The sequence below is a fragment of the Apostichopus japonicus genome, chromosome 4 (assembly GCF_037975245.1).
Source record: "Apostichopus japonicus isolate 1M-3 chromosome 4, ASM3797524v1, whole genome shotgun sequence".
Lineage (NCBI taxonomy): Eukaryota > Metazoa > Echinodermata > Holothuroidea > Aspidochirotida > Stichopodidae > Apostichopus > Apostichopus japonicus.
Genome location: NC_092564.1, coordinates 28305776 through 28321259, shown reverse-complemented (window position 1 = coordinate 28321259; position 15484 = coordinate 28305776). Strand labels below are relative to the sequence as shown.

Genomic DNA, 15484 nt, shown 5'->3' with positions numbered 1-15484 from the left:
TGTGATATGTAGTTGAATTGATATTCTCAAGTCTAAGCATCATGTTTAGGACAGAAGCATCTGCAGGCCAACATCCTCTCAGTATCAAGTATCAGATGTTTCATAATTCTTATAAATTATGGTAATGTCAATACCTATGTAGTTCAGTGCTATGTAGGGTACCTAGATGTTGTAGTTTACCCTTCTTGTTGTACCCAATATGTTATACCACTCAACCATGAATTATGGGTTCTTCTGTTTTCTATTGCTAATTGTTATAGATATGGATGAATGCGCAGCAGGCTTCCACGACTGTGACAGTAACGCCACCTGTATCAACTTGGGTGGTTCCTATTCATGTGAATGTAATAGTGGTTTCTTCAGCTTTGGCCTACAGTCTCGTGCTGGGGTAGCTCGAGGCCTGGGTGCATGTACAGGTAGGTTTGTAGGAATGACCAGTTAACTGGGGGATTATTGCCACAGAGCAGCAACATAGATGTTTACATGAAGTTTTGTTATTACATCATAACTCTAACCAGACATGAAGTGTTCGACCTTTACTGCTATGTGCCAGCATGTATGTTGCACTTGCTATATCAAACACTGACTTGTCTGAAAATACATCTTCACTATGTTAGAACCTGTGTGTGCCATCTTCTATAGTATGAATCACACTCTACAGCGGGTTTGAAAACTTGTTTGATATACCTTGCATATTAATAAGGTTAAATTTACTTTTCATATTTATTTCTGATATGACAATGATCATAACACCCAATGTCAACTTATAATACTTACACAAACATTTCCTTCTTCAATTTATATTCCAGATATCGATGAATGCGATTTGGGTGTTCATGGCTGTCATGAATATGCAGACTGCGATAATGAAATTGGTAGCTACAGATGTACCTGCAGAAGTGGTTACCATGGAGATGGTCATACCTGCTTAGGTAGGTTCTATTGTTATTGTCATAATATTGTCTCGACTGTTAATTTCTTCAAAGATACTGTACCGTACCCAACTATTCTGTTAAGGTCGTGATGTCATTTTATGATGCATCAGTTATGATATCAGTGTAATGACTTAATTTATTCTCTCTGTCTGTTTCAGACATTAATGAATGTGAGACCAGTGTACCGTGTGCTGGCGAACCGAACAAAATCTGCCTAAACCGTCAAGGCACCAATCAGTGTGTCTGTCAGTACGGATTCACAGATGATGCTGGTGGAAGCTGTCAAGGTAAGTATGAAATGTACACCTCTCATCTCTGTGAAAGTGTTATCAAGTTGTAACCACTATAATATATATCTGTCTCATCGGAAGTGATGGTTTCATTCTTGTTTGTATTTATTTTGTATTAATTTTGTATTTATTTTGTATTTATTTCTTAACGAGATGACTTCCTTATTCTCGCTTACAGATGCGGACACATTTCAACTCAATATTATCTTCACTGACATCAAAGGTCTACAGACAAACGTGAACTACCATCTAATCAAAGAGAGTGACTTAGATCAACTTACAGAGGATGTGAGTGATTTCATCATCAATATGTTCCATCTAGCAGCTATAAAATAATTAATCATATCGATTGTAAATAAGTCCAGTATCTGTTACTGTCTGGTCACTTTATTTACTGTTTGATTCACGCTTACGTTTCTTCGTAAATATACCTACAATTCATCACCATCATCAGTTTTCTTTAGTTTAGAGACAAACTTAGGTTTTTTTTTATCTTCACCTACATGAACAAACCAATTCTGGTGTGACTTTGAAACTTCTTCTTGTCCCACAGTAACTGAAAACTTAAATCTCTGAACTAATTAATGGAAACCCTTCCTTCATTAAACTATGTTCGTCTCTGAGATAATACGTAGCCTTTTCATGTATGTTACATGATTTTCATTGGATTCATATATGTTACATTATTTCCAATGGATTCTTCATGTTATGTTACATTTTCTTTAACATTCATCGGTACTAATTTGGTTCTCATCACAGATCCAGAATGTACTCGACGATTCTTCTATATCGTCAGATATTCTCAACTCCCGAATAAATTCAATGACCAAATCAACGTCAGGATATGCACTAGTGACCCTCCGAGTGGACTCGGACAAAACAGGTGCCCTCTCTGCGGACATGATACTCGATGCCTTCAACAGTGGGCTGAGTGGTCGCAATAAGAGGCTGGTGCCTCCTGACAGTATGGTGTTCTCTGCAACAGCTGAAGTGCCCGGTATGCCTGCTGCATAATATTACTCTAACTCATAAACAGAGAAATGAGTTTCCTCTTGTTCACAGTTTATTATATTCCAAGTTAGCTTCATTGTAGAATATGATTTAATGTCATTTTAATGATATTGATACCCTTAGAGTTGATTGTGTACAATAATAGCAATTAGAGTTCAACAGAGTTTGGCTTATATTTTAAAGCAGAAAATTTGCTTTGTATTTTAATACATAAGTGAGCGTCCAAGCGTCACTCAACTTCAAGAATTGAACTAAGAGGCATACACAGTTCAAACAGAAAAGCATTGTGTATTACAATCACAATTATTGCAAAATGTATAAAAACATAAAGAAAGTCCAGTCAAGATGTTACAGGTTATTCCTGTGGTCATTGTAGTTTGTTGAGAAACTAAAATTTAAGAAGAAAAATGCAAAGAAATTCGTTAACTTTCATCACCAAAGACGAAATAGAAATGAAGGACATCCCTGTTACATTAGATCTAACAAAAAGTAATGAGAATAACAAGCTACCATATTATTGGAAATATGAAATGAAAACCCTGAAGGGCAATTTAATGCTCACTACCTCGATATCCCTATAATTATCTTATCTGTCATTCAATTTCACATTTTATTTTAACAGAACAATTTTCTTGATGAGCTTTCAATTGTTATCTTTGTTTATCTTTCATTATAGATATTGATCCCTGCAGAACAGGCAGCCATGACTGCTTTGATAGGATGTTCAGAAGCTGCGTCTATTCCGGCGCTGGTCAATACCAATGTGAGGAATGTCCTCAGTATTTCCAACTGGTCAACAATGTCTGTGTCGCTGACCCCTGCCAGACGGGAAACAACGACTGCAGTGCCAGGCACTTTGATGTCTGTGTGTTTGTCGGATCCGGAGACTTCCTCTGTGAAACGTGCAGCGACGGCTACGTGGCGGAAGATGCAGACACCTGCATTATAGACCCTTGCAACGAAGGCTCCCGAATCTGTTCACAACAGAACTTCAATAGCTGCGTAGTAGACGGAAGCAACCGTTTCCACTGTGAGGACTGCAGGCTGGGCTTCAGGTTAGAGAACGGCCGTTGTATAGGAGATACAGGTGAGTCTAACACTTTAATGCAAACTAAATATCACAATAGCTATGCTGCAATTCATGCTATATCTACTGGTTGAAGATCTACAATGTAACTAGTGAAGGAAACCTGTGAAGAAGGCGAGTAGTTGAGGCAATGGACTCGGCGATCTAAGGATTGCGGGTTCCAGTCCTGGCCAGATTGTATCGTTGTGTCTTTTGGCTTCATTTTAATTCAAATGTAGTTCTACTATAATAAAGCAAAGGAAAACAGCAATATGATTGAAATGCCATTACATAAATAATGACAAACCAAAAAATTTGTAGGATTGACAAGACCTCAGAGAAGTAACATTACGGAAAAGTTTGTTTGAAGATATTGGAAGTTTATCTAAGAGCCACAATGATAGCAGAATATAGTATTAATATAGGGTACCCTTAAACATTGTTGGACTATTGATATTATTTCATATTATATATTACATATTATATATGATATATTGTATAACATATTATATATTGTATGTTATATGTTATATATAATATAAGATATATATTTATATTTATATTACATTTTATATACATTATTTCCTTCTGAGAGTAAAATAAATGCTTTGTGGCTGAGTTGATTTCCATTAACTAATTTTGTCTTAATATCATCACAGATAACAACCCTTGTTTCAATGGAGTGAGTACCTGCTCATTAAGGTCTTATCAGACTTGTGTGTATGATGCAGCAGACAATACATACCATTGTGAAGATTGTCTCGCTGGATATAAAGAGGAAGGAGAACAATGCTTAGCAGACCCCTGCCAGCTTGGTCTCAGCAATTGCCACCTCAGAAATTATGAAAGATGTCTTTACCAGCCAGGAGGCCGCTTCACTTGTGAAAATTGTCAAGTTGGTTTCACTGAAGTGAATGGGGAATGTATATCTACAGGTATTAATCTTAAGTGCTTTCTGTTACAATTTCTTGGTCAATTCTTCTTTTTTTTCATTTTTGGAGCAAAATCAAGAAAAGTAGTTTTCTCTTAAAGAGCTGAAATATCCTATAAAGGAGACACAAACCCAACCATCATGTTTGGTCATTGTGATAAAGGAAACTGTCATCAACAACTGTCAGAAAATCATATTCCATTTGCAAGAAGTTTACAGATTTTTATTTTTTTTATTTCACACACCATCCTAAACACTTGATCGAGTCTAAATGTGACATTCTTGAGCCGCATGTGCTTCAGTTATGTTTTTATCCATTAATTACATTTATTTGTTTTTTTGTTTTTTTGTGTGTAAATGCTGAATGTAACATATTTAAACATGAGCTAATGATGGCAGTGGTTTCAGTCACGACACATTGTACCTTGACATCTCTATCTATATGGAAACAAGATTGGAGGAGTTGTTCTTCACAAAGATGTCTGTCATCTCAAGCCAGAGCTGATAGTTGGTTTTGTGCCTATTGGTTTATCCTTTGGATAAATGGAAATTGTACAAACCATGAAAGAAACATCATGAATGAAGAATAAGGACGTAAATCATAGATTTTATTTAGTAAGAGTTGGAACGAATAATCCCTCTAGTATAGCATAGCAAAGTGTGTTACTCAACTTTCTAAAATACCACAGTAATGCATGTGAACATAGCAGAAGATAAGACATTGATTTGGCAAACAAAGTCAGCATTCATACCCTGACCCTTATCTTCAATTAAACTGTGTCTTCAAACCCATTAGCAAATAACAGGTGTTTGTTTAATTTACTGTATTAATTGCTTGGAGCCTTTGTTTATCAAAGAGCATAATTTACTACTGCGTTTGTTTAATGTTTACTGAGGATCAGCAGTGTTGACGTAATGTGACTGTTATCACCTACTTTACCTTGTCTCCCTCAGGTCAAGCAGAGTTCAAACGTTTCCGTGGTAAGGTCCGAGTTACAGCCATCAACTCCAGCACAGAGCTTGCAACCTTCCAGAACAGCCTACAGGATCTCAGTTCTCGGTTGTTCAGAGATTATGAACAGCACTTCTGTGATGTGGTAGGTGGTAGTCTGTACACTATATCTTATCTGGTGATGTGGTAGGGCATATCCTTATATATATATCTTTATATATATATATATATATATATATATTTGTATATATATGTATATATATACATATATATATGTATATATATATTATTAAGGTTTACAGTCTTGTTCAGGACCAAGGCCCTCTCACACGACTTATCCCTGGTCATTGGTAACTTGTCACACCCACACACCAAAGTGTGCACAATCTATCAATCTCTCATGGGGCACCACAGTGCACCACAACCACGTGTCCCCCGGGGGACTTCCCATAGGGTGCAGCCACAAACCGGCTCACGCAACTTATACACAAGTTACCTCGCAAGTCCCCATTTAAACAAGGCACTTGCCCCCCATTGGGCAAGTGCCTTGCCCAAGGACACAACGCAATGGTCTGGCCAGGACTTGAACCTGTAATCCTTAGATCACAAGTCCACTGCGTTAACCACTTGACCACAATGCCCTCAAATATAAATATATATAACTATATATATAGGAAAACGGTAGATAGCTCTTGGATGAAAAACCCACCTTAATTATGACCTGGCTGGGTATTGAACCCGGAACCTCCAAATTGCTAAGCCTCATTGCTTCAAATGCCACCGCCTTATCCACTCGGCCACAGCACCGGTATCTCACAATCGATGGTTTATTATTGAACACATCCATCCCCGTCCTCCTACAACTACCTTCCCCATAACTCTCCAGAGAGAAGCGAGGGATATACACATAACTCGCGTACTCTGGTGACAATAGATTCCCTTGTCTTAATATGTTCCATTCATTTGTTCCTTTGTTGTCTTTCTCTTCAGTACACCCACTCACTGATAACACAGAATCCAGCCATTGGTCAGGATTTCATCCAGTGCTTTATGCTGGCTTTCCAGGAAGGTTCCATCATATCATATTTTGTTATTGACGTCGTAGCTCGTAGCAGCCTACAATCCTTAGACTTGGAGACGGCAATGCTACAAGCAGCCAGAGACGATGGCCAACATCTTTATCTTTACAACAGACTTGCAACTCGTAGTCTAACAATCGATGGGTCTTCCATAAGCTTCATAGGTTTGTTTTCTTGTTTATTGTATTTTATCAAAACTCATCTTTGATAGTGGAAACCATTTATTAGGCTCCAAGTTGATTTGTGTTGACAATGTCAATATGAACAGTTGATTTCCGAGATCTACAGATAAGACACTTTAAAATATTAGAAGTGATAACATGAAGGTAACTGACATTAGCAATAATGGCCGGGGGAATAAAGATCAGTTTGCTAGGTTGCACTTGGCTAATATCCAGCGATTGAACCAGTGGTTTGGTCCAGTGGATATGAGAAGGATCGGTTAAACCTAGAATTGTACACAGTTTATTACATGTGTTCCATCCAGGAAACTAAGTCACAGTATTCCCATTGGAAAATATTTTTTATGTGGTAACAAAACAAGTCCAACATTGATGAATGGGTAGCCACTGTATACGAAGTGTAAGCTACAAGTCCTTTTTGCTCTGACACTTCCTCTATTAAAAGCATGTACAATTTACATCCGGAAATGAAATGGTTGGATATAGATGTTATGTTCCCAAGTACCATGGTTCAAATTCAACCTTCATAATCGCAAATATCTATCGGAACGGTCTCTATGGCTCTCAACCTTGTTGACGCTATCCAGAAATGTGAATTGCCAAAACACACATACTGCTTTTGTGATAGTACCATTTATCAACTTCATCATCTAATGTCAATGTGTACATTCAAGATGTTTGTTTGTTTTTGGTATGCTCATCCCCAGTTTTGTCACGTAGAAATCGTATCGTATGTTTCAATAACAAACATGTGACTACTGGTTCACAGTGGCATTGAACCAGAGTTTAAAAAACAACTTTTTCTGGACAAGTCTGCAGAAAACAGCAACATATTAACTGCACAGTTAGGGATGCGATTCCTGCTCATGCCAGCTCATTAACTCTTTGCTTTTTTCTTCTTTTTTTTTGGTGAGAAATAAATATATTGTTACTATTTCTTCTCTGTTTTCAATAGTTATTATTGTAAATATTTCCACCTAATCTGACACCATCAAGTACAGTCAGTTCTGTTTTGTTCAAATGCATGTTTCTTTGAATTATTTACACCCTATCTGCAGATACTTCAAGATATGGATGTAACAGGAACTTAATTTGCTTGAATGGAGGAAGCTGTATTGAAGATCCACAAGTGTATAACTATGTCTGCAGGTTAGTTGGATCTTTGGTTGGAAACGTATCACAGAGGGGGATAGTTAATAACAAGTCCATTTACTAATTAATAACAAGTCCATGTGCTAATTAATAACAAGTCCATGTACTAATTAATAAAACACTATGACACAGGGTATATAGTAGCTGACCGTTTATTAATTTCAGGAGTGCCTCTCCTATTGGTGGATTCTGACTGAATTATTTTTTGATAAGAAATGAAATGCTTATTAAAGTGCAAAGTGTATAAAATAGATTTCACTGAAAAGAAATGAACATGAACAGTAGAGAAAAGCAAAATACTGATGATAATAATAAACTTGTACTCTGAAGTGCTGAGTAGTAAACTGAACTTTCAGCTCCCAGTATGTCCCTATTTAAACACTCCAAAATAATAACATTAGAAAGAAAATACTTGATTCATGACCACTCCATGGGAGGTAACCCTGACTACAGCCAGAGATGAGGCAAGCCTGGTACAGCAAGGCCAGGGGTAATAAACATAGCTAGGTGTGAACATATATATAGATGTGTTTGTGACTCACAGCCTTGGTCAGTTCACTTATGAGTAACACATGTGAACTGTATAGGACAAGCATGATGACTAACATAATAACATGATATAATAAGATATACAGAAAACATAACATAACAACATAACATAACATAACATAACATTATATTATACACAGAATGTATAGAATGAACCCTTATGATAGATATCTGTATTATACTAACCAAACTGATCAATAAAATTAAGAAAGGCAAGTCAATCTGATTAACATATTAACTATTGTTCTGCTCTATGTCAACCAAGTTTATGGGATCATTTTATGGTCATCAAGCGTATCTGAATAATATTAACCAAATGAAATAGCTGATCTATAGATACTAAGTTTAGGTGATCAACATGAATCAAGTTTGTCGGATTGATATTAATCAAGTGAAGTACATCAATAGAACCCAAGCCTATGCGATTGATATAGACCAAGGTTGATCTGTTTGGTATTAACCAGGTTTGTTTTCCCTCTTCTGATGTTTGAGCGATGAAGTTGAACTCACATAAATAAAGCAAGGTTAACAAGTTTACATAGTTGATACAGTTGTTGGTATAAGAATGATAGTCTACCAGAAAATCTCGGTAAGAGGTCAATGAATTGCAGGTTTTTGAATGATGAGTTTTATAAAAGGAGGTGTTTGTGTTGAATTTGGTAAACATTGTATACTTATATGATACTGAAAACAGCATAAAACAAATCAACTCATATAACGCTTGAATAGTCAAGTTATCATTTCAAATAATGAGGATAGCCTCGAGCATATATCTGAATATATCTGCTAGTTTGTATTTTGGACATGATCAGTACTAATTTATGAAAATGTGTCTGGACAGCAAAAATGAAACAATCTTGACGATGAAGGCTGTCTTAGTTTGATCCACGTGAATCTCATTTTGATCTAAAAGCTCTTTAGATCGTCTTTGGTATAAAATATGCCATAGATTGATGACCAGATGCAAAAGCTGGTTAAGGAATCTATCTCTTACGTGTTGCCAGTGTGCATGTATTGATCAATAATAATAATAATAAAAAATGAGACTTATATAGCGCCAAATCAGTAAACAAAAGTCACTGCTCAAAGCCCTTAACAAAGAAAGTAAATTAATTTACAAAAGAACAAGTGAAAAAGTGGGTCTTAAGTAGACTTTTGAAAGTAGAAAGTTTATAGCATGTTGGAATGTGATCTGGTAACTTGTTCCAGAGATAAGAGGCAGAGTATTCGAAGCTTCTGTAACCATTTAAGCGTGGTTTAGGAACAGTTAAATACAGTTTGTTGGAGTAACGAAGTGTGCAAGTTGGAATATATGGCAAGAGAATACAAGGATCTGATCATAATGTGAGCAAGCTGATCTTGGAAACCTATTCAATGTTGTCTCTCTCTTTTGTTTTACAGATGCCCCCCTGAATTTACTGGTGACCGTTGTCATCTGTCTGGCTCAGTAACAAGTATGTCACTTCCTAATTATTGCTGAAGTTATTTTAAAAGTACTTTTATGCATTCTGAGGATTACTTGTGTCTACATTATCCCCCAAAAAGTTTATTTCAAAAGTCATTTTCAGGAAATAACAATCAAGGACCTATAGAAACTTATTTATAATAGTTTTTTTTTTTGCTTTCATATGCTAACTTTTGATATCAATAGAATAAAGCAATGAGTATTAGGTGATCGGGATGGAATAATAATTTTAAAATTACCAAATTGATTCAGATTTGGAACTTACTTTTCTAGGGTTTGTTTTTTTGCCTTAGTTAGTTGCAACCTGAAAACTTTTGAATACAGGTAATTTGTACAAACCATAGTTTCTTCCTCATTATAAATCTTCTGGTATCTTAATTTCAATCCTATTGTTTTCCACTATTACTCCTATTGTATTCCATTATTGTATTTCCACTCTTCAATCCTATTGTGTTCCCCTTTCAATTCCATTATTTGCCCCTGTTTTGTTTCATGTCTTTTCCCCATAGTTTCCACATAACTCCTATTGTATTCCATTATTGCTCCTTTTGTATTCTATCGCTACTCCTATTGTATTTCACTATTAATCGTATTGTATTTCACTATTACTCCTATTGTAATTCACTAATACTCCTATTGTATTTTACTAATAATCCAATGGTATTTCACTATTAACCCTATTGTATTTCACTATTACTCCTATTTTATTCCATTATTGCTCCTATGGTATTTCACTATTAATCCTATGGTCTTGCACTATTAATCCTATTGGATGTTACTAAGTCTAAGCTGTAGGTGAAGAAGAGAAGTTGTTAGTTCCTAATTGGACATTCGTTTGACGTTAGACAAAGTACCTTCATTTTTGTATCTGTTTCATTGTTTTGGTCTTTTTTGACATTTTTATTTGAATTATTTTTTGTGTCTACTCATAACCAGCTACCACTCCATCTGTGCTTCCAGAGGATCGAACCAACAGTCCAGCCTCATTGCTGGTGATATTAGCGGTTATAGTAGTCTTTATGGTGGTTCTTCTCAGTGCATGCTGCTGCTGTTTCTTGGTATTCAATATGCAATCCAAGAAACGTGCCTGGGAGCAACAGCAGAGGGAAGCTATGCAACGGATGGCTCATCAAAGGCGTTATCCCAACAGAAGACCGATCAGGGATATCGGAGTGGTGCGGAACATGCTCGCAAGGAAATTGGCTGAGGAGGAGATGGAGATGCAGGATGAGCTGGAGGATTACAGTGAAGAGAATATCAGACACGACGAGAAACGGTTAAGCCATCTAACAGATGTGCTCCGTCATGCAGACTTCTTGAATGTAAGTGATGCCATTGTATTCACGTTGAGGGGCAGCATACCAGATCATCACCACCGGTTACAGTAGTTGAGTACCGGATCATCACTGGTTACATGATGATTACTATAATGATGGTGTACCAGTTCACCACTGGTTACATGATGGTTATTGTAATTGGTAGTTGAGTACCCGATCATCACTTATTGTAATACAGGATGGTTATTGTAATACAGGATGGTTATTGTAATCGATGGTTGTGTAGCGGTCTTTTCTGGTTACATGATGGTTACTATAATGATGGTGTACCAGTTCACCACTGGTTACATGATGGTTATTGTAATCGATGGTTGTGTAGCGGTCTCTTCTGGTTACATGAGCATATAAGTTATCAGTCATGTTCTATTTTCATCTGATTAGTAATGAGTGGTAGTGTGCCGACAGTTGTTTTAGTGATTTCTCAGTGTTTAGATATAGCGAATGATTAAGTACGTAACAAGCTGGCTTCTAAAGTAACATCTCTTACTTTTGGGTTAACAGGAGAGGATGAGTAGGCATGGTCAAAACCTTCCAGTATATAATCATGCTTACTCTGATGACGAAACAGAGGGCTCTTCTCAGAGACAAGAATTTGAGGTACCCCTGGTCGCTGATGGTTCAGAGTTTGCTAGTATACAAAAAGGGGTATGTATATATAACATCTTTATTTTTAGTTTTGATTCTGATAATCTTTATTGCCGCAAAAACAACAAAATATTTATTCATTTAACTATGGATTTTAACCAGTGTTATTTCATATAATGTCCAAACTGTAACTTGTCAAACAATGTACAAATATTAAGATATCCTGAATAACTGGTTGTTGATTATATTATTTATATTTGCAACCTGTGTCATTGAAATGAATACTTCTTTAATTCTAGAAGTTCAAAAGAAATTAATATTTGAGGCCAATACCTGATTTCTAATAATAAAATTGTTTTCATAGCGTGTCCCTGATTCTGTGGAGATGGCTACTATTCCTGAATCTATGGAGATGGATGCTATGTCAAGAACATCATCTGATCCACCACCGTACTCAGATATGGAGAGAGATCTGAAAACCTCAGCCTGGTAGTCACGGCATCAACAGGTGAATGAGCAAAACAACTGATTCCCCCCTCCCCCCCTCAAAAATAACAACCTGTAACAACAATAAAATATATAAATAGAATAGTTATTAACACAATCTGGTATGTAGATATAAGTAGAGGCCTAATGTATAGCCTAAATATGCCTCAGAATACACCATTTTGTGGCCGGGGAAGGGGGGTGGGGCAGAGGAGGAATGGCGAAGGAACTTGCAATCAGAGTACACTTTAATGACCTCAGAGCCACATCCCCTCCTTTAAAATCATGGATTTGCCCTTGAATGCATACTAATCATCACATGATCTTCAAGCAATAAACTTGACTGCTTATTATTAATAAATGTTCAGTCTGTGATTTTGGCTCAGTATTCAGTGAATGTCAGACTTATTTCTACGGATAAATATACCCCAAACGAAATATTGCCAACTTTGACTTCCTTTTCAAGCACACAAATATCCTTGTCAACATTATCTCTTCTTATTTCACAGAACATTTCTTGGCAATAGATATGAAGCCATGATTGAGGTAGTTCAACTATGGAGTGCTCTATCAGCTATCATCTCATGTCAAAGTCTTTCATATTTTGAGTATTTTAATCATTTGTAATACACCCTTTTGTCTTTGTTTAAAGTAATCTTGACTTTATATTTTAAATGTCAAATGTAGAAAATAATGACTTTGCATATGAGCTGAGAAATATTACTCGAGATTCAGAAATGTACAGGTAAAGTAAATATTGAAATCTTATTATTGGAATGCTAAAGCATTAATGCAGTTGAATAATTTTCCTGAAATGTATGAATTTAAAAGTTAAGGTTTACCATTAGGTGAAATAAAACATCAATGCTTCCTTGCATTATGGTAGATATTAATACCGTCAGAACTAAAAAAAAAAAAAAAAAAAAAAAGTAATAATATCGTATACATACTGTCAGCCATTTCCAGGGTAACTTTTTGTTACCGAAAGTTGAAAGGTTTTCCACATAAAATGTCATGATGTCATCCTCCAACACTATATAAACTATCGAAGTTGTTCAGAAAAGGAACTTTTCTTGTATTCCAGACCTTTTCATGAGGTCAAATGTTTATGATGCTGGTGAGTCTTACAAGAAATGGTGAAATAAGATATTAAAATTCAGCTTGTGATATTACCTAATTTTGATGGCAATCTTGAAATTATGCTTTTAATACTGCTCGTAGTATTTCTCTATATACTTGTTGATTTATGGAAAATGTTCATATACAAAGGGAGCATTTATCTCCTTCAATATGTAAACAATCTTTGGACTGAAATGGACTTAATCAGTAATTTGAAGAATGCAAAGGTGTTGGCTCATCTGACACACATCCTGCTGTGACTACAGTTGCCATCATTGTCCGTTATTATTATATTCACCGTCATCAAAGAAGACAAACCTGTCAACAATTAATGGTGCATCTAAAGTAGACAGTATATACTCTATTCAAAAATCATATTATAATCTCTTGTCATAATTTTTTTTCATATATTTCACCTAATTCAATAGATAGATCTAATAATGTAGGATTTGGGAAATAAAAGAGTCATTTTGAGAAAAAAAGAGAGATTTGCATATTCTTTTTTCTTTACTTGTTTTCAATATGCTGGACTCACCCAGAACTTAATGCATTCCAGATTTTGCTTGTGGGTGTGTTAGTGTATGAGATGCTCATGTTTTGAAAACACTAAATTTCCAGAACTGTCAGTCATTTTTTGTTTGCAACTTGTTGCTTGCTGCAGTGACAGACTCTGAACCAGGAAGGGTCCCTGTTAGGTTATTCAGGATCTCATGAATATTGAGTAGGACGGAATTGTCTTTACTAGTTTCAACGATTCAATTTCTCCATAATTGCATGTTGTTATGACTTTCTTATAGATGAACATGTTAGTAGACCATTATTGCAATATTAAGAAATGCTATTTTAGTATAGCAAAACAAAATATTCATTATCTGCTGGGGAAATGCCATGTCGATTAAAATATTGTGCAAAATGTAGAATCCCAGAGACCTAGCAACTATAGAAAACAGAAATTTGAAAAAACAGTAACATCTGCTTGCTGACTGATGAGCTTGACATTATTTGCAAATTACCTGTGCAACTACTTGCACTCCACCAAGAAAGAGGAATGGGAGAGGTCTGATCATTTCCCAAGGTTGTAGAGTGTGACAGATTTCAAGGATTCACTGTCTGTAAACTGTAAATGAAGAGCATTTTTAATAACACCACTCATATCTAAAAATTCTTGCAAACAATTGTGGCAGGCTGCTATAAGGTACTGGATTTTTGTATTAATTATCATCTCCTATAAATGAATGGTATCACAAGACTACATTGGGATCCTGACATGATGTCAGAAAAGTTCATATATCTTGATTGTCATACTGGTGCTGTGGCAGAGTGTATAAAGGCGGTGGCATTTGAAGCCATGAGGCTCAGCATTCAGGAGGTTCCAGGTTCGATACCCGACAGAGTCATAGTAAGGTGGGGTTTTCATCCAAGAGCAATCTACGGTTTTTCCATCTGAAATGACTTTCTAAATTAATGATTCCAAATTTCAGTTAAAATGTTAAATTGGAAGCCACCCGACGTGAAAGTTGTAATCCATAAGCCCTTTTGGGTTTCTCCTACATTTGTGGTCACTTGAGCATCGTACAAATAACTGCTGATTATTATTATTATTTGTTCAGATAGGTTATACAGTGTCATAAAACTGTTTCCTAGTAACACAAACAATTTTTATCTGTCATTTTAAGATTGCGCAATATTTGCCCAGTTCTTATTTCTTTCTGGTGTTATTTAAATGACGCTGGGTTTACATTACGGATCAGAAGTGTAATTGCTGGAGTTGCGAGCCGGTATCATAAATTAACTATGTGTGAGACCGACTATATTTCGAGGTCTTCAAATAACATGATGTTACTCGTGCAAATTGTACACAAAACTATGTGCGCTTCAAAGAAGCGCACATAGTTACCGGTTACTATTTTCACGTCACTCTGTGTTCAGGATTAAAACAAGATCATTTGATTTTGAACCGCTGCGATTTTACATTGGACGCCATGATGCTACTCTATTAGACCCACGGTTGCAAGTTGAGGTTTGCTAAAGGAAAGAACATGCGTGAAACTATAAGCCGTGTCTTCAAAGATTTTGCATAGTGCTGTAACATATCTCTAACTGGCATGTGCTTCTATTGTGTCACAATCCACGAATAGCAAAGAATGAAACTTAAAAGTCCGCGCTGATCAGTACTGAGTACTAATTTAACACCGAGTTTGGGTCTGATCCTCCCTCAATCTATTGCGGAGTCTGATATTCAGGCGAAGGGGCAGCCGCCCCCCCCCCCCCCCCTTGAGCATATTTTTAATTTAAATTTTTTTTTTATGATATCGCTAGTATTTTCAAAAGAGAAAATGCTAAGA

At 36.1% G+C, this 15484-nt stretch overlaps 1 protein-coding gene and 1 long non-coding RNA gene across 8 annotated transcripts in view; one reads left to right on the top strand and one right to left on the bottom strand.

The window, feature by feature from the left end:
* The window catches only part of LOC139967049 (uncharacterized), an 88268-nt gene extending 74645 nt beyond the window's left edge, over positions 1–13623 (top strand). For all 6 annotated transcript variants that reach the window (XM_071970700.1, XM_071970703.1, XM_071970704.1 and 3 more), the window contains exons 55-69: positions 261–416; positions 810–932; positions 1094–1222; positions 1404–1513; positions 1985–2222; positions 2913–3323; positions 3962–4237; positions 5188–5330; positions 6176–6428; positions 7505–7595; positions 9549–9601; positions 10549–10934; positions 11451–11594; positions 11899–12042; positions 12530–13623. In XM_071970700.1, the coding sequence (XP_071826801.1) occupies positions 261–416; positions 810–932; positions 1094–1222; positions 1404–1513; positions 1985–2222; positions 2913–3323; positions 3962–4237; positions 5188–5330; positions 6176–6428; positions 7505–7595; positions 9549–9601; positions 10549–10934; positions 11451–11594; positions 11899–12027 (2642 nt within the window). In that variant the 3' untranslated portion in view covers positions 12028–12042; positions 12530–13623. The remainder of the gene's footprint in view (positions 1–260; positions 417–809; positions 933–1093; positions 1223–1403; positions 1514–1984; positions 2223–2912; positions 3324–3961; positions 4238–5187; positions 5331–6175; positions 6429–7504; positions 7596–9548; positions 9602–10548; positions 10935–11450; positions 11595–11898; positions 12043–12529) is intronic.
* On the bottom strand, positions 3330–6167 carry LOC139967058 (uncharacterized). 2 transcript variants are annotated; one of them, XR_011792836.1, is made up of 4 exons: positions 5895–6167; positions 5174–5360; positions 4658–4766; positions 3330–3546 (listed from the first exon to the last, which is right to left on the bottom strand). It is a non-coding gene; the product is annotated as an uncharacterized lncRNA (long non-coding RNA). The 2 variants fall into 2 exon arrangements; XR_011792835.1 differs by having other exon boundaries at positions 4658–4753.
* Positions 13624–15484: the final 1861 nt, after the last annotated feature.